Genomic DNA, 15483 nt, shown 5'->3' with positions numbered 1-15483 from the left:
AGAAAATGAAGGAAATGGTGGCAAATGAACCCTCTGAGAATCATTTAAAAATGCTAAAGCAGCATGGATTTATTTTTTCTGGCCACTTGTGGGCAGTAAAACAAGCAGTAAACACAGCATTGACTTATCATATTATGAAGTTGTTATAATGAAAGGGTTAGCGTACAGTTGCTCATTTAGACACCCTGCAGACATAACTCCAACATTACCATTTATCTCTAATCATGTTTCTGATGTGTTTAAGTTCAATAGTCTGTCCTTTTAGCTCTGATATGGAAAAAAAAAATCATCTTGTTAGCTGTTAAATGCTCCCCTATGGTTACCCGCTAGACGTAGGTAAACAAAGCAGTGCATTTAGGAGCTGTCTGTCTGCTGTTTGGAACATCTGGAAATCCAAATAGCAAATTAGGGATCTCTCTTTTGGTCCTCACCTTCATCACACTCTGAGTCCTCCAGGCAAAAACTTGCTTTGTGTCCTTCTGCCACTTTGGTTCCATTGAGGGTGAACAGGTCATAGAGTGTAAACACCTCCATGCTGTGATAATGCCTACACACACACACACACACACACACATAGAAATATAGTTTAACAGACCCAGTACGGCTCAAAATGTACAAGAATGAATCATTACCGCCCTATGGTTGTATGCCTTCACCAAACAGTCAAGTTGCAGTTTACATCCATGTCTATCCAAAATGTTTTCACTTAAGAATTTTATCCTATTTTGCGACATTTGTGTGAAATTGTCATAATTAGCATATCAAGTGAGTAATGACCAATGTGTTATGTGAGTCCATCCATCAGACCAGGTGCATGTTTGGACTGGGGGAAAAAAGCGTTCCTGAGATATCGTGGTCTGAAATCTGTCGCCAGCACGGAGGCAAAAAAAGAAAATTACAACTTGTCATCTGCCATCCATTTCTTTTAAATGGTCTGATACGCTCCGTCAAGTTCTGCCACTCAAAGGTGCCAAAGGTTTGACGTGTGGAAAGCTGGTAGCTGTGTGAAGCTGCCAACCGTGAACTGTTCCTCCAGCCAACCAGTCACCACAAAAATGTGGGACTTTTTGTACAGAAGATATAGCTTACAGCACTCGTCCAATTACAGGGCAGCAGAACGTATGGAAGGGAAACTGGATCGGGACCGAGTCAGTTCTCTCTCTCTGAATGAAGTCTAATTTGAGACGTCATTTCTGAATCATTCAAATGTCCTCCTCTGCTATGTGGTTTACAAAGAACTTTAGAACTTGTGTTTTATAATTAAGTTGCAATTTATATGTTCCTGGAATATAGACTGGTTACAGCTGCTTCCACTAATTATATTGTATGATACATGTCACATGCATTTCAGTGGGCTCATTGTTCTGTAAGAAGGATTGCACTAGTGCCCTATAGGATTTTATCAAGTCACTCCAAGTATGATTTAAACGTTTAGTTAGTATTCCACCAAACCACCAGATGTTCTTTCTTGTGAGGGGAGAAAAATATTCTGAAACAGAATTTCTTTGAGCTGGACTGCAGCTTATTGAAGAAAAAAATCTGGGGAATACACCTATTTGCTTTCTTTCTGCGAGTTGGATAAAAATATCACTTTCCATTTTAAGGCTGTGTGTTAAGTACAGAGATGGAGCCAGGAGGTGATTAGCCTAGTTTAGCATAAAGACTGCAAGCAAGGGGAAATGGCTAGCCTGACTACTTAAAAGGTTAAAGTTAAAAAATACTTCTACCGACACCTCTATAGTTCAATGATTAACATTTAGTATCTTGGTTGTTTGATCCATAAACTAACAGAAAATTTAAAAGGACATAAAAACTAGTCCTTTGAAACTGACCTGTGACAGTCGTGCCACACCCAGGAATGTCTGCTAGCTTTGGGCCGGAAGTCAGACTGGCCGTTGTTGTGGATCTGGGAGGAGAAGCGAAGCAGGCGGCGGTAGGTGTTGGCCGGCGCCTGGCTGGAGGTGGAGGAGAGACAGTTCTCCTCGTACGCACACTGCAGCATGAACATGGGCCTGTCCTCCATGTAGGTGGTCTGCTCCACCACCTGAGGGTTCAACACCAGGTCAGGAGCCGCTGTGGACGGGGCGGATGAAAGAGAAACCGCAGAGAAGCAGACGGAGACAAAACATAAATAGACACTTCGAAGAAAAAGGCAAAAAGAAACGGAAAAGCTCCGGCACGTAATGTAAATGAGTTGTTTCTGAGTCAGACTGCAGAGCCCTCTGGAGATTCCTGAGGGATATTTGAGTTTCAGTTATGCAAACATTTCTCCCAGGTAGAGCTTCTCCAGAGGCAGACATCTTTTTATTTTCTGAATTAAAACTCAATGTGAAGAGCAAAAGAGTCTTTAGTGTGAGCTGACAAATTGAATGGCAAAGGCTCTAGTTGAAATATACTTAAACGTGGAAATGTCATTCCTTCTTTCTTTTCTGTACTCTTTCATTCATGACCCTACAAACTGCAGGATCTTAAAGAGTAAATGGACTGTACTTGTACAGTGCTTTTCTATTCTTCCGACCGCTCAAAGAGCTTCAACACTACTTGTCATCATTCACACCCATTCACACACTGATGACAGGGGCTGCCATGCAAGGTGCCACCTGCCCATCAGAACTCTAACTAACCATTCATACCCATTCATAGAATCCACTGAGCCACAGTTGCACCTCGAGGGGCAGGAGACAAATTTGACTGATTTCCGGCCACGTTTTCTCACAGTTACCTCTCAAAAGCATTCACCACCAACCACCGTATTCATTTGGGATTACTTACTCTCAGAGCAGGAGACTCCGGCAGCGTTGCGTCCGCCTCCTTTAGCGCAGCTGAGGTGAGCCCCGTGGTGCAGGCAGTGGGACAGAGACATCTCCGTACCAGAGCAGCGAACGCCGCTCATTACCATAGAGTCGGCGCTCACCTCTCCCGGCCAATACCAAGTCTCCTGTTGAGAGAGCAGGACGCATGGTTCACAGTTGACAGTGGGGGGGGGGGCATCTATATGTCATCCACTTCTTGTACAATGCACTTTGATTGATCACGTACTTGTAGAACTGGTTCAAATGAAAGCCCTTCTGCTAAATTGTTTCCATCCACCACTGATCACAGCTCAGCAAAACCTTTTTAGTTTGTTAGAAGTCAACACTGATGGAGGTTTTAACTCAAGTTTGCAGTGAAACCTTATTTAAGCACCATGCGTATTTATTCGCAGTGTTAGCAGAACTATTTCAATATAAGTAGCAATTCTTTCATCTAAAATGACACCATTATAAGTGAAAAGTTCTGCGTTTCAAATTTGACTCCAGCAAAAGTACAGAGGTATTATCGGCACAATTCATATCACAAATCACAAATTTGCCTCAGAGGGCTTTAAAATCTGTACAACATACGACTTCCTGTGTCCTTGGACCCTCAGTAACAAAGGTAAATGTCCTCAATACGCAAAATAAACCTTTGAGGGTCACTATTACTATGAATCATATCACTAGACTATTATTACTAATGCAATCATATGGACCTGACGATGAATTCTTTACAAACTTTTGAGTTTAATCTATAACAACGCATCATTTGGGGGGAGGGGGGGGGGGGCACAGACTTTAAATAACATTTATTCAACCATTATTTTGACAGGGGGCCATACTGAGACCAAGGTTGCTATCTACTTTTGAAGAAGACATATATATATATATATATATATATATATATATATATATATATATATATATATATATATATTATTTTTTTTAATTTGAACTGTTACATTGCTAAAATAGTAATAATTATTTTGTTTGTTTCTCCCAGATGACATTAATGACATAACTAATAATGTTTGAAGAAGAAATGAAACATTTTGCTTTATTCTGAAGTCCATTGGATGCCAGACAGTTGAATCTCTGTGTTCAATATGTTGGTAGAATGAGTGTTAAGTAAACTACTTGAGTAAATGTACACAATTATTTTCCACCGCTGCTCACCAGTAGTACATCACAAATCTCCAATGTCACCAGTCACTCTTACTGAAGAGTAAACAATGGTCTATATTCTGATTTTAACAATACTAATGGAAAAAAGAAAACGCCGTGGGCATGTTAATAATAACGGATTCATCTCAGAAATATGAGAACAACTGAAAAAAATATCGCTCGATGCTTCACTGTCATGCAGAACCAGTGTATTTCCACTTTTATTTTACAAAGAAGATGAGTTTTGAAATACCATAGATGCCAAAACTAACCGCAGAGCTGTCTGATACCAAGACAAGCTCACTGTAGTTCCACTGAACATTTAGTGGGATCCATTCGGTCCTCGTTTTGAGGAAACCAATAGACATGTTCACAGTAATACCATGAATCATTGTGAAGAAAAGCCAATGTTCTACATTGACCACTAGAGGGCACACCCTATCCTTTTATACCCTCACTGCATTGATATATATATATATATAAAAATATAATGGTACTGTTTTGTTGTTTGTTTTTTTACAACGTGCAACTTGAGCTGCAAAGGCCTGTTCAACGTGATGAATATAATCATTTGTGCTGCCAGAGAAAGAAATGAGCCGTAACCACCATTACAAAGTAAATGCACCCCAATTACAACAGACAGACCTTCTCACTTCTGCCTCAAAGGTAAACCTGACATCCTATAATCATACAGAAACCATTATTTTACAATGTCCCCTCCTAAAACTCTGCAAACACTTTCAAAGTAACACTGACAAATGATTTAAGTGTACTTTTACAAAACACAGAAACATCTTCATAACGGAGCAAAGATCCACTTTGGGAGATCTTTTAAATTCAGCCACCATACAAATGACCATGATTAACAGAAATGAGCTTCAAATTAGGACATAACTGATATGTAGCTAGCTATACAAATCATGTCCAATCATTGGATTAAGTTCACAACAGTCATTGGAAAGTCAATCAATAATTGATTAGCTTTCAGTAAAGACGTGTTTTAAAGAAAATTCCTCTGGAAATCAACAGCCGCTTATACACTTCATATAACTAACTGAACTCAATTAACTGTCTCTATTTTATAAGTTATTTCCGTGAAACCTCCTGTGTGTGATTTGTGAGAAAGTGTGTACACAGCAATACATTGATAAAAAAATTTGACATGTGAAGTACAATAAAAGTCAGGCTTAAACTGGAAGATGCTGTGTTCAGATGTGTGCTACATCCAACACAATATAGACCATTTGTTGGTTTTATTATATTTACTTTAAGGTTGTAACATTTAAACTGAGGACACACACACACACACACACACACACACACACACACACTGTTTCTTTCAGAACAAACCCAAACAGACCGATTCTGACCCCATGGCTGCTGCGACTTGTACCTGGAAAGCGTTGCTGGCGAAGCCCAGGCCCAGCTGCCTGCAGACCACCATGGCCTCCATGGTTCCCCAGCTGTCACTGCACACCGTCCCCCACACCAGAGAACCGTTCCTCTCCACCAGCACCTCCACGCGGCCCTCATAGGGGTTACGACCTCCGCTCAGACGCAGCTACACGGGCACAAAAAAACACAACCGAGGGGCCGACTCAGAGGCTGAACCCACACTGTTAGGTGAATGAGTGATGTTTGACTGGATGAATATTTTCACATGTTGAGGAAACATTTCATGCAACCAATGATTCTAAGGTTTTGGAAAGGTAATATATGCATGACCTGTATAACAAATCTACTACTACTTATGACTTGGAGCACTACGAGGATGAACATAATAAACAGGCAGTAAAGAATGGTGAAACTAGAATTACCGCCACTCGGTTGTATGCCTCCACCAACCAATCAAGTGTCCATGTCAGTCCAAAATGTCATCGCTTCATCATTTTGTTTTTTTAGACATTTATGTGATAATTAGCATATGAATTCTTGAGTTTTGACCTTTGACCACCGAATTCTGATCAGTTCATCCTTGGATTGGACGGTTGCATCAGATGTAATAAATGTTCCTGAGATATCGAGTTAACGAATGTAGATATGCAGTGAGAAACTGTGAAGTGAGCGATATATCTACAACACATTTTTTAAACACACAAAATAAACAGTTGAAGCTCAACAGTCTATTGACGATTGTGATATATAAAAATATAATGTGCAAAATAAACTCACATATGTTAGCATCTGCAAGTCATTCATATTCATGAAAGACAAACTAAACAATCACGTTTCTCAATGAGTATGCTGCTGTAGTGTCTTTTGAGGCTCACCGACTGCTGGAAGCCCATAGCGGGAACATTACATCTGACGGCTGCATCCTCCTCATGGCTGCAACCGAGAGCCTCCTTGTTGAAGAAACACTCTGTGATGGACTTCTCAAATCCAGAGCACTCCACCTCGTTCATATGGACCGGGCCCATACCTGAAACACACAGTCGGGAGGAACCGGTTTGAAACTGTTTCCCACTGAAACTGGGAGAGAAAAACAAACGGTTATTATGGCCGAGACGTGTCCGTGCTGTGTCTTGATTTCATGTAAATTCACCATTTCTATTTTGAAACAATGCACTGGTTTAAGTTCAAAACATTTAAAGCAATAGTTCAACGTTTTTATTAGCTTAGCTTAGCATAAAAGCTGGAAGCAACAAATAGAAAATGTCCAGCCTAGCTCTGGCCAAAGTCTAAAAATTGCCTAACCAGCACCAGGAGTCATGTCACTGTGAGGTTGTCAGGCAACGAGCAAAGACTCCGAGAAGTCACCCGCCTGGCCAAAAAATGGCTACAGCATGCGACTCTCCATAGAATCAAAACGTGCCTTTTTTATATTTCAGATTTGATGGAATAAACAATGACTTCCAGTCATTATGCTAAGCTAATATTTCGTGTACAAATAGAGTGATGTCGCTCTCATCAAGCGTATTTCCCCAAATTCCTTTAAAAAGGTAAACTAATCAGGATGACAAAAATAGCTATGAAGTTTAAAGCCAATATTGGCAATTAAGGGAAGGGTAAAGTAAAATAGCAATAACAGTAGGTTGTAAATTAAGAGAGAAGCTGATACATACTGTACATTAGAACAAGAAGTCAGTTACTAAGAGAGCCCTACAAGTAATACTGCAACAGATGAGTACGCAAGGGGAAATTCAAAACAGCTCCGATAAATGCTTCATATCTACTGTGTGCTAATAAGATATTATTATTTCCATTTCAGTTTTGTTTTTCTCCATGGAAAGAGAGCCACTGATGAGAAATCATGATGGAAAATGATTTTGGAAAAGGAACCCTCTGTTTCAACAGTTTCCACGTCTAATGTTACTGGAATGTCCTGTGTGTCCTGTGTTTTTTAAAAAGAAAACACCTACATGTTTTTCCATAGTATATCCTGGTAACAGGTGAGCTAAGGCTTTAAAACACTGTATAGCACAGTGTGGATATCTGCTGAGTGTGTAATTTAGAAGTGTGTCAGTGGCACATAGGGTTGGGTGCTGGGGCGTTCCCAACTTCCAAACCTGCTGTAAAACTCTCCATGCAGCCGGTGTTAGCACCCTGCAGGTGCCGTCTGGAAACAGATCATGAAGTGAGACTGCTCGAGTGAAGGCCTCCATTAGGAGGGAGGAAACACGAGTGGTATACTTAGAAACATACAAGACCCAAAATGTGAGAAAACAGACGTATCCTTGAAAGTATGAAACAGTCTCACAAATGTCACGAATCATCATATTATTCTTTTTGAATGTATTTACGAGCACAGATGTCATACTGAAGCAGGGTGGAAAAGAGAGTGTCAATTAAGAAGGGAGGGCCATGGTGATATTTGTTAACAGTAATCTATATGTAGCCACAGTATACGTCTCTCTTAGCTTACACTTAAAGCTGCTAATTATTTCATTATACGGATTTATTTGACTTTTAAAAATTGTATTTGGATGGAGGCAGCTCAGACACACCTGTACAAATAAAACCAAAACTAGCTGTTTTTATCTTCTCCTGCTGCAACAACCAGACCTTTTAAAACGTTTAAGCTGTATTATATTTATAGAATAAGAATGGATCAAACCTTGTAATAGGTGTCACTTGTACTGTCCATAACCCCCATGGCGTCACCCATTGGTTTGCATACTACCGTTCTGAAGCATTGAGTTTGGTATTTTGTCCGTCATCATCTTGTGTTTTTGGAACCAAGTTGTGACACGAGTGTGTGGAGCTGAGTTTTACATTGACATTACATTTTACATTTTTTAGGCAACCAAAATGTTACAATTAACTTAGTTATATAGCTAGTCAGTATTCTAAACAGACCGGATGGCGTGCAGCAGGTGATAGAATGCTCATTTGAACCATAAAAAACAGATTGAGGTGATATAAATAATCATCACCTGAATCTGCAGTCAGCTGTAAGGAGCATTTTGGATTCTTTCAGGACATTGTTTGGGTTTTCTGGCCCACAACTTTACAGTATTGGTTCACTCTCACTTCTTTCCAGACAAAAAACAGAGGCTGTTTTGGGGTAAAACTATTATACACTAAATGCTCAGCACCAGACAGTAGACGGACACAGTTAGCGACTAAGTTGTGAACACAGTGGAGCCAGATATTTCTCTCAGGAGTTGGTGGAGACCAAAACAAAGCTATAAGGAGAAATATCATTGGAATTACAGTGAGATAAATCTAATAGATGCAACATGTTGCTAACACATTATCATAATAACTATGTAATGTAATGTGACGTTAAAGTTGGATACACTCTCCCCAGTTGGTTAAAAAAAGAATGCAGCTTTAATGTAAAAAACCTTATTCAGTGTATGGACAGAGATCAATCCAATCCAGCCTTTATGTCCAACAATCTGAACAGTAAGTAATGGGTTAGAGGTTTAAGTTCTGGTACAGACACTGTTCTCCACAGTCCAGCTGAGCTAAACATAGGCTTGCCTTATCACTTATTTTCCTCTGAGAGTTAATTCCAAATTGAATACACGGGAATCTCAATATATCCTTCCAGAAAGATATCCGGGTTCATAGCAGCTCAGGGACGGATTGCCGTCCTCACAGACCTGCTCAATGTAACTAATCCCGTTCCAGCGAGCTAAATCACTTTCACCATCAGGTCTGTGAGTTCATGATACTCTGCTCAGCAGCATGCAGGGGTGATAGGAGGAGGATCGCTTAAAGGAGAGAATTACTGCCTGAAATGTTTGGGATATGTGGGTTTTGCCACACAGTCATAACCTTCCATTCCGTGCCATGTAGGAAATATACATGCACGGCTGTTCCAACAATAAAGACAGTCATTCTGAGCTCGTTGGCATGGGACGGTTTAGGGCGACCATGTACTTATTCCAGGCTGTTGCTGCTCACAATCTACTTTTTTATGCGTTTCCCTTTATGCAGCAGTCTAGCTTACATTAGGCATATTTTAATGCAGTAGTTTCAGTCAAAAAGCCCTTTTCTCTTTCTCCTTCCCTTATGTTTTGCCCGTAAATCTGAATGTGCAGCAAGGAGAGGCTGGAAAATTAGTCTTTTTATGAACTTTTTGAGCACAATAAACAGTATGAATGTAAAACCGGTTTACCTTGTCCCAGGCGACCTCCGGACAGAGCCTCTATGGCCGTACCGAAGCCCAGCTCTCGACACACCACGGTGGCAGACTGCAAGTTCCAGTTATCATCACATATGGTGCCCCACTCTCCATTTTTCAACACCTCCACTCGACCCTCGCCTACGATGGCCCCACCACGAAGACGAACCAACGGTTGCTGAAGAGGAAAAACACAGACATCACTGTAAAAGCTGTAAAACCACATATATATGTTTTTTTATTCTGGTTCTTTCAAAAAGAACAGCCTCAAGTGGAAGTTTGGAACCTCAACTTGCTGAGGCAGCAGACTGGGTGGCTTCATGTTTATAGAACATGCTATAAATGCGGTTCTCCCATTAACTGTTTAGATAAACTGGAAGTGTTTAGTTTTACAAGTAAACACATTAGCCCCAGTATAATCTGACACACTGCTATTGGTATTCACAAAGTAAAGCCCAGACGTCTTAATGTGTGCGCTCTGTAATAAAATCCTCCACCTACTGCCATTAACAATAAAATTAATGTATAGAATGTATCGTCCTCAAATGTGACACATAATTCAATAAATATCAATTGTCATGTACAAACAAAAATAGATACAATGTGACTTAATATACCCTGGTCCACATCTCATGCCTACTAACACATACCAGCTACAAAATCACCCGAACCTTCAATAATTTCACATATTAGAATACAGTTTTTATTTATCTTTCTGTTTATGACTTCAAACACATATTGACTAAAATAGTTCTATTTGTTAAAATATATATTTTCTAAATGATTCCTGATGCAATATTTCACAAAAGCATCGATGTCATCATTGAGGTCGTGGTATTTCTTGCTTTCAGTTGTACAATGGTTGCGCGTTGATATTTTTATACTAAATATTTTAGGTAAATATCTGGTTTTAGGATAAAATTCCATTCAGTCAGACTTGTCGAGTGTGTTGGAAGATTTCGGATGTGACGTCAGGCACGTCGCTCCCAGCCCGGCACTCAGCTGTGGAACATGACAGAGAGCAGGCAAGATCAAACCTCACATTGGAATGTGTGGAGTCAACCACGCAGAAATCCTGTCAGTTTAGAAGGTTCTTATCTGAAAGTTGCTGCGATTGTTTACAGACTAAGTTTTAAGTAAGAGTTTTACATCCACTGAAACCTTAAGAAAAAATAAAGCCTATTTTTAATCTGCAAAGGGCATGAGTAAGAGTCCCTCTTGGGAGGTCCAAGGTCAGAATCAGGAAGACAACAGCACCTGTGGAAAAGTAGGATGTCAAGTGAAGACTTCAGTGTTTCCCCTACCATTATATTAGTTCATTGTGTTCCAGATCACAACAGAAGTCATTTAAGGTTCCCTTTCCTATAGAACAGGTCTACACTTTGTTCTTTTATAAAACAAACTAAATGGCCTTATGTTATTTATCTTATTTACAGACGGCGTGTCATTTCTGTCTCTACGTGGTCGCGCGTTTACAATTCTCCTCTGCTCTCTGTATCGCACACGGTGGAGTTCCGCCCCGATGCGCGCGTGCACACACACACACACACACACACACACACACACACATGCGTGCACACACAGGTGAGCACACTCCCACCAGCGAGCGCGCGTCGGAAAATATGTTGCGTCAACGACCTGAAAAGCAGACAACAATATCTGCGTTTTGATGATTCCTTTAAGTGTTTGTGTCGTGTCATGATTGTGACTGTGTGATGGGGTTCCAAACTGGGAAAGCCTTTTCTTTCTGGGGCTACCGTCATGTTGCAGCAGCTAAAAAGAACTAACAAAAGTGCTGCCAAAAAGACAGAAGGACAATATTTGTTTCAAATATCGAGCTTCCTCTTATCTTGTAATGAGGTTTTCTTGTCCAAACCATCACCAACCTCCCAAGACCAAACTGTTACCTAATGCACACCTGATGAACAGCTGCAAATTAAATTATGAGGAAGAAAGGCGGAAAACATTATCATAAGATGATGTCTGACAAAGGCATCCGACTGAAAAGCCGTGTCTCTAATAAACTCTGTGCACAAAAGTGTGTAGTTGTCCACACACTCCTGGCCACATAGTGTATTTATTTAAATGTAAGAATAGCAGACACTGGCAACTGGCACAGCACCTACACAAATAACTGTAGAAATTCATGAACCCAATCTTAGCTATAATAATAATAATAATAATAATAATAATAATCAGATTTTTTTTTTGGGTGAGGAAATCAAAAACTGTGTGCAACTGTGTGTAAAATGTGTAAAAACTGCAGTAATGATGCAGCTTTTCTGACTCCGGATCCTACTTTCATGCTCATTGACATTTGAGAAGAGTAAAAGTTAGCTCACACTGGCGTTGCTTTCTGGAGAAAGATGTTTTTCCTTGCCCTGTGCCAAGAATTTCACTACATCGTGTCATCTTTGAAACCCCAAGATGACGATAATTAATTTTGATGGGAACAAAGTGTCCACATCAGCTACAGCTGCAGCACACGAAGTGACCGTGAATAGCAGAGGCCGGTGTTGGCCTTTACATAGTCGGTGAACTGAGCTGAACCGGTGCAGCTATTTCTAAAAACAGACGGTGGACTTGCTTGTGGAAAACAACAACGTCTCAATAGCGGGGTATTTCAGATGAACGCAAGCTTAGACCTTACCTCTTGTCTGAAGGCCTTCCTGAATCCCGTCATGGGCGTCGGGGCGAAGTCTCTGCCGGGCACGCAGCTCACCACGACAGGCAACCCTCCAGGACAGGTCTCATTGGACTTCATAGATGTAGCCTGGCCCAGTCTACAGCTGGACAAATGGGCTTCATTTCCAGTGCAGTTCACAGCGTAGTCCCAGTAGGTGGGCTTTCTCCGGCGAGCAAACATCCTGGACAGATTGAGGAGAAGGAAAGGAGGTTAAACAAATCTTTCAGCGGTTGTTATTTTCAACTGGGTATATCAAACTAAGAAATAGGTATTTTTATTTTAATGAGACAACTACCATTCGAAAAAGCTATAGAACTTAAAGCTGCACTCATCAATATTTTTCACATGACAATGGGCTAAATGACCATATGTAATGTGTGAGATGTTGCTAGTAGTAATACAGTAAATCCACGGAAAAATTATCACCAGACTGAGTCTTTCAGCTAGTTGTTTTGGTTTCACGGTTTGCAACTTTACGATGATAATAATAACAATAATACATTTTATTCGCAAAAATACCAGAACTTTAATGATAGGTTGAGTGAAGTTCAACTCATCCTCGCTTTTAGCTGCAGCAGGCAGCTCCTTTGGCAAAAAAAAAGCAATGCTGTCCTTTGTTCACAAGCTAGCTGCTAGCTTGTGAACAAAGGACAGCATTGCTCAAGGGCCAGATATTACCCTCAGGAGTTGGTGGAGACCAACCAAACTGAGCAAAAAGAGAGTGAATATTGGACTTTTGTCTGCCGGTGTCTGCGGGATGTGTAAATAATCAACTGTTTTGCTAACATATTAGCATAGCGACTCGTAAGGCAACTTGTCAATGAAGTGTGTGATGTTTACCTATTCATGCACTTCTGCGACCAAGTGGCAACAAAAAGGTTATTACACATAATGATTTCTGTCAGCATTCTTTTCTCAATTCTCTTTACATTCATGACATTTATAAAATAGGATTTTATCACCTGCAGTTGAAATTCTAGATCTACTGTTCGGGATATTGATCAAGATTTGGAGTTAAATTATGAAACTCATCACAATACTTTATTTTGATGCCACAAAACTAGACAAGGGCAATGATATTAGCACATTGTATAATTAATAATCACCAAAAGTGAAAGGTTAGCTAACAGCTGGAGAGTTCACACTCTTCCATATGGACTTGAACAAACTGGGGTTAATGACACTCTTTTAGACCTGGTGGGGTGCTAATCTCTTCCTCCCCACTTACTATTGAGCCCATATTATATATCTAATGAGCATCATTGGTGGAGCGGCACGTGTATCCTTGTATTTTATGTCTGAGGTGTACGTGAAAAAAAAAATTGATTAAAATAGGCCGAGCTGCATTTGTTTTTCATTTGGGAGCTAGCGAGAGGGAAGCTACAGACTGGAAGCTATCCAAAACTAATGCTCTCAAATGCAATTTAACCACAGCTGTGATGCATATCAGTGCTGTACAAATTGAGCGATGATTGAATAAACGTTTGGTCCTGAGGCTGTGAGAGTTGACTTCTTACCAAAATCTCTACCCAAGCTAAAAATATTTTACACATTCATAGTCAAAGTTTTTCAATACTTTAATAAATTGAACTAACTTTATAGCTGCAATTAATGGTAATGCACAACAATGTGGGCCTTTAAATGCAGAGGAACTCCATTGACATCAAATATAAATTTATTTGTAAAGTTTACTCAACCATGAAAATGACTTCTGTGGCTCTGAAAGAGCTCGAGTGACACCATCTGAGTCAGCTCGGCTTGGGGCTTGAGACTGAAAATCTCTGTAACAGAAAGTCTCGGCATGGATTGTGAAAGATAGGAATATTTACCAGACAGGGTAAGGTTTGTCAAATTACTCCATACCATTGCATATGGGAAGTGTAGCAGTGTTTGTGAGCTTTACCCATATTAATGGTAAAACAGCGGTATCTGATTTTCAGTAATACGCTGTGCAAGGGTTGTCTTACTGGGAATTTACTCTAAAAGGCTGGCCGAAGCTTTGCAGACACAGATACTTAGCAGGCTAAATATCTGGATCTGTCGGGGGAGCTAAAACCAATGAGGGGCACAAGACACGGGTTGAAGGGGGAGGGGTCGCTTGTAACTGTGTGCAATGGGTTGCATTTGCACCACAGTTGTTGTTGCACAAAGAGGAAAATAGTTGAGTAGTAAAGACGTGTGGAAAAAGGCTATTTTGTGAACGCGTGTTTCCAACGGTAATATCAACAAGCATGAAACTGATCATTTACAATTTAGAAAAATTGTAAATCTACAGCGTACACACATTACAAGGGCCCACATCGTGTTCACGTCTTTATTTAGACATTTGAATTTAAATCGGGCATTCTCAAAGTAACCCTGGATAAAGCCACATGGGAGCATCGGCACAGGAGCCGAATCAGGATGACGTTACTGCTGGTTCAAGCGACAGCCTGTAAAAGCAGATGTTTCACGGGGCTGAAGCGGGAGTAGGCTGACACGTAGATGGGACGATAGGGAGCCGCCGTGCTCTGCTGCGGTTATCTAATGCGGAGGAAACTTCCAGCCAAGGCGCAGACAGTAAATTCAAGGATAACTTGAGTGTTGGATGTTATATGATAAGCCGTGAGTAACCTGTGGCCGCTTGGCTGCAAGCTTCCTTGTGTAAGCAAGATTTAGATCCCTCGGTAGTCGCTCACACATCGCGACAGCTTCGTGGAATGCACTAATGTTGGATATGCTAGAGTCAGGTTGAGTTTCAATGTGCTGTATTAAGGCTTGTGATGTAAAACATTTGATCCACACATTGGAACATGTAGAAATTGCAGTTACTTCAACGTATTCTAACTTTAACAATGACTTCTGGTGGTAGTGTTCTTGAATGACAACAATTGGACTATGTTTGATCATTAGTTTTTACAAATGTATCACACCGTTGGACTGCTAGAAGGTATGGAGAATGGTCCCTACAGGACAGGCTGTTAACTAAAAGTGGATTGCGAAAGGTACAAAGCAGGTACCCACCCCAGGTTCTCAGACACCCGACCCCAAATGCATCCAAAAGTCCTGGACTTAGAGCGTCCTGGACGTAGGTTTAGTGATACTAAACCTACGTCCCACGGGCAAAATCTGGTTCGCAATAGGGTGCAGAATGTCCAAATTGGTAGTGAAAATATTTTTTGTTTTACTTTTAATGTAAATAAGGTGTTAGAGTGAATACAAAAATAATTAATAGACAGTTTATGGAAAAAAAAATGAAAAAGATTTAATTTTGTTAGTTAGTT

At 40.4% G+C, this 15483-nt stretch overlaps 1 protein-coding gene across 1 annotated transcript in view; it reads right to left on the bottom strand.

Annotated features, from left to right (window-relative positions):
• Positions 1-15483, bottom strand: part of loxl2b (lysyl oxidase-like 2b) — a 32853-nt gene that overhangs the window by 2854 nt on the left and 14516 nt on the right. The window contains exons 5-11 of the mRNA XM_068704050.1: positions 12185-12401; positions 9529-9712; positions 6230-6381; positions 5353-5520; positions 2773-2938; positions 1833-2073; positions 432-547 (exon numbers count right to left, since the gene is read on the bottom strand). Of these exons, the coding sequence (XP_068560151.1) occupies positions 432-547; positions 1833-2073; positions 2773-2938; positions 5353-5520; positions 6230-6381; positions 9529-9712; positions 12185-12401 (1244 nt within the window). The remainder of the gene's footprint in view (positions 1-431; positions 548-1832; positions 2074-2772; positions 2939-5352; positions 5521-6229; positions 6382-9528; positions 9713-12184; positions 12402-15483) is intronic.

Source organism: Cebidichthys violaceus, unplaced genomic scaffold (assembly GCF_023349555.1).
Source record: "Cebidichthys violaceus isolate CVI_PGR_0920_01 unplaced genomic scaffold, fCebVio1.0.p SCAF_9, whole genome shotgun sequence".
Taxonomy (NCBI): domain Eukaryota; kingdom Metazoa; phylum Chordata; class Actinopteri; order Perciformes; family Stichaeidae; genus Cebidichthys; species Cebidichthys violaceus.
Note: the sequence above shows the minus strand (reverse complement) of the source record. Positions and strands in the feature narration are given on the sequence as shown.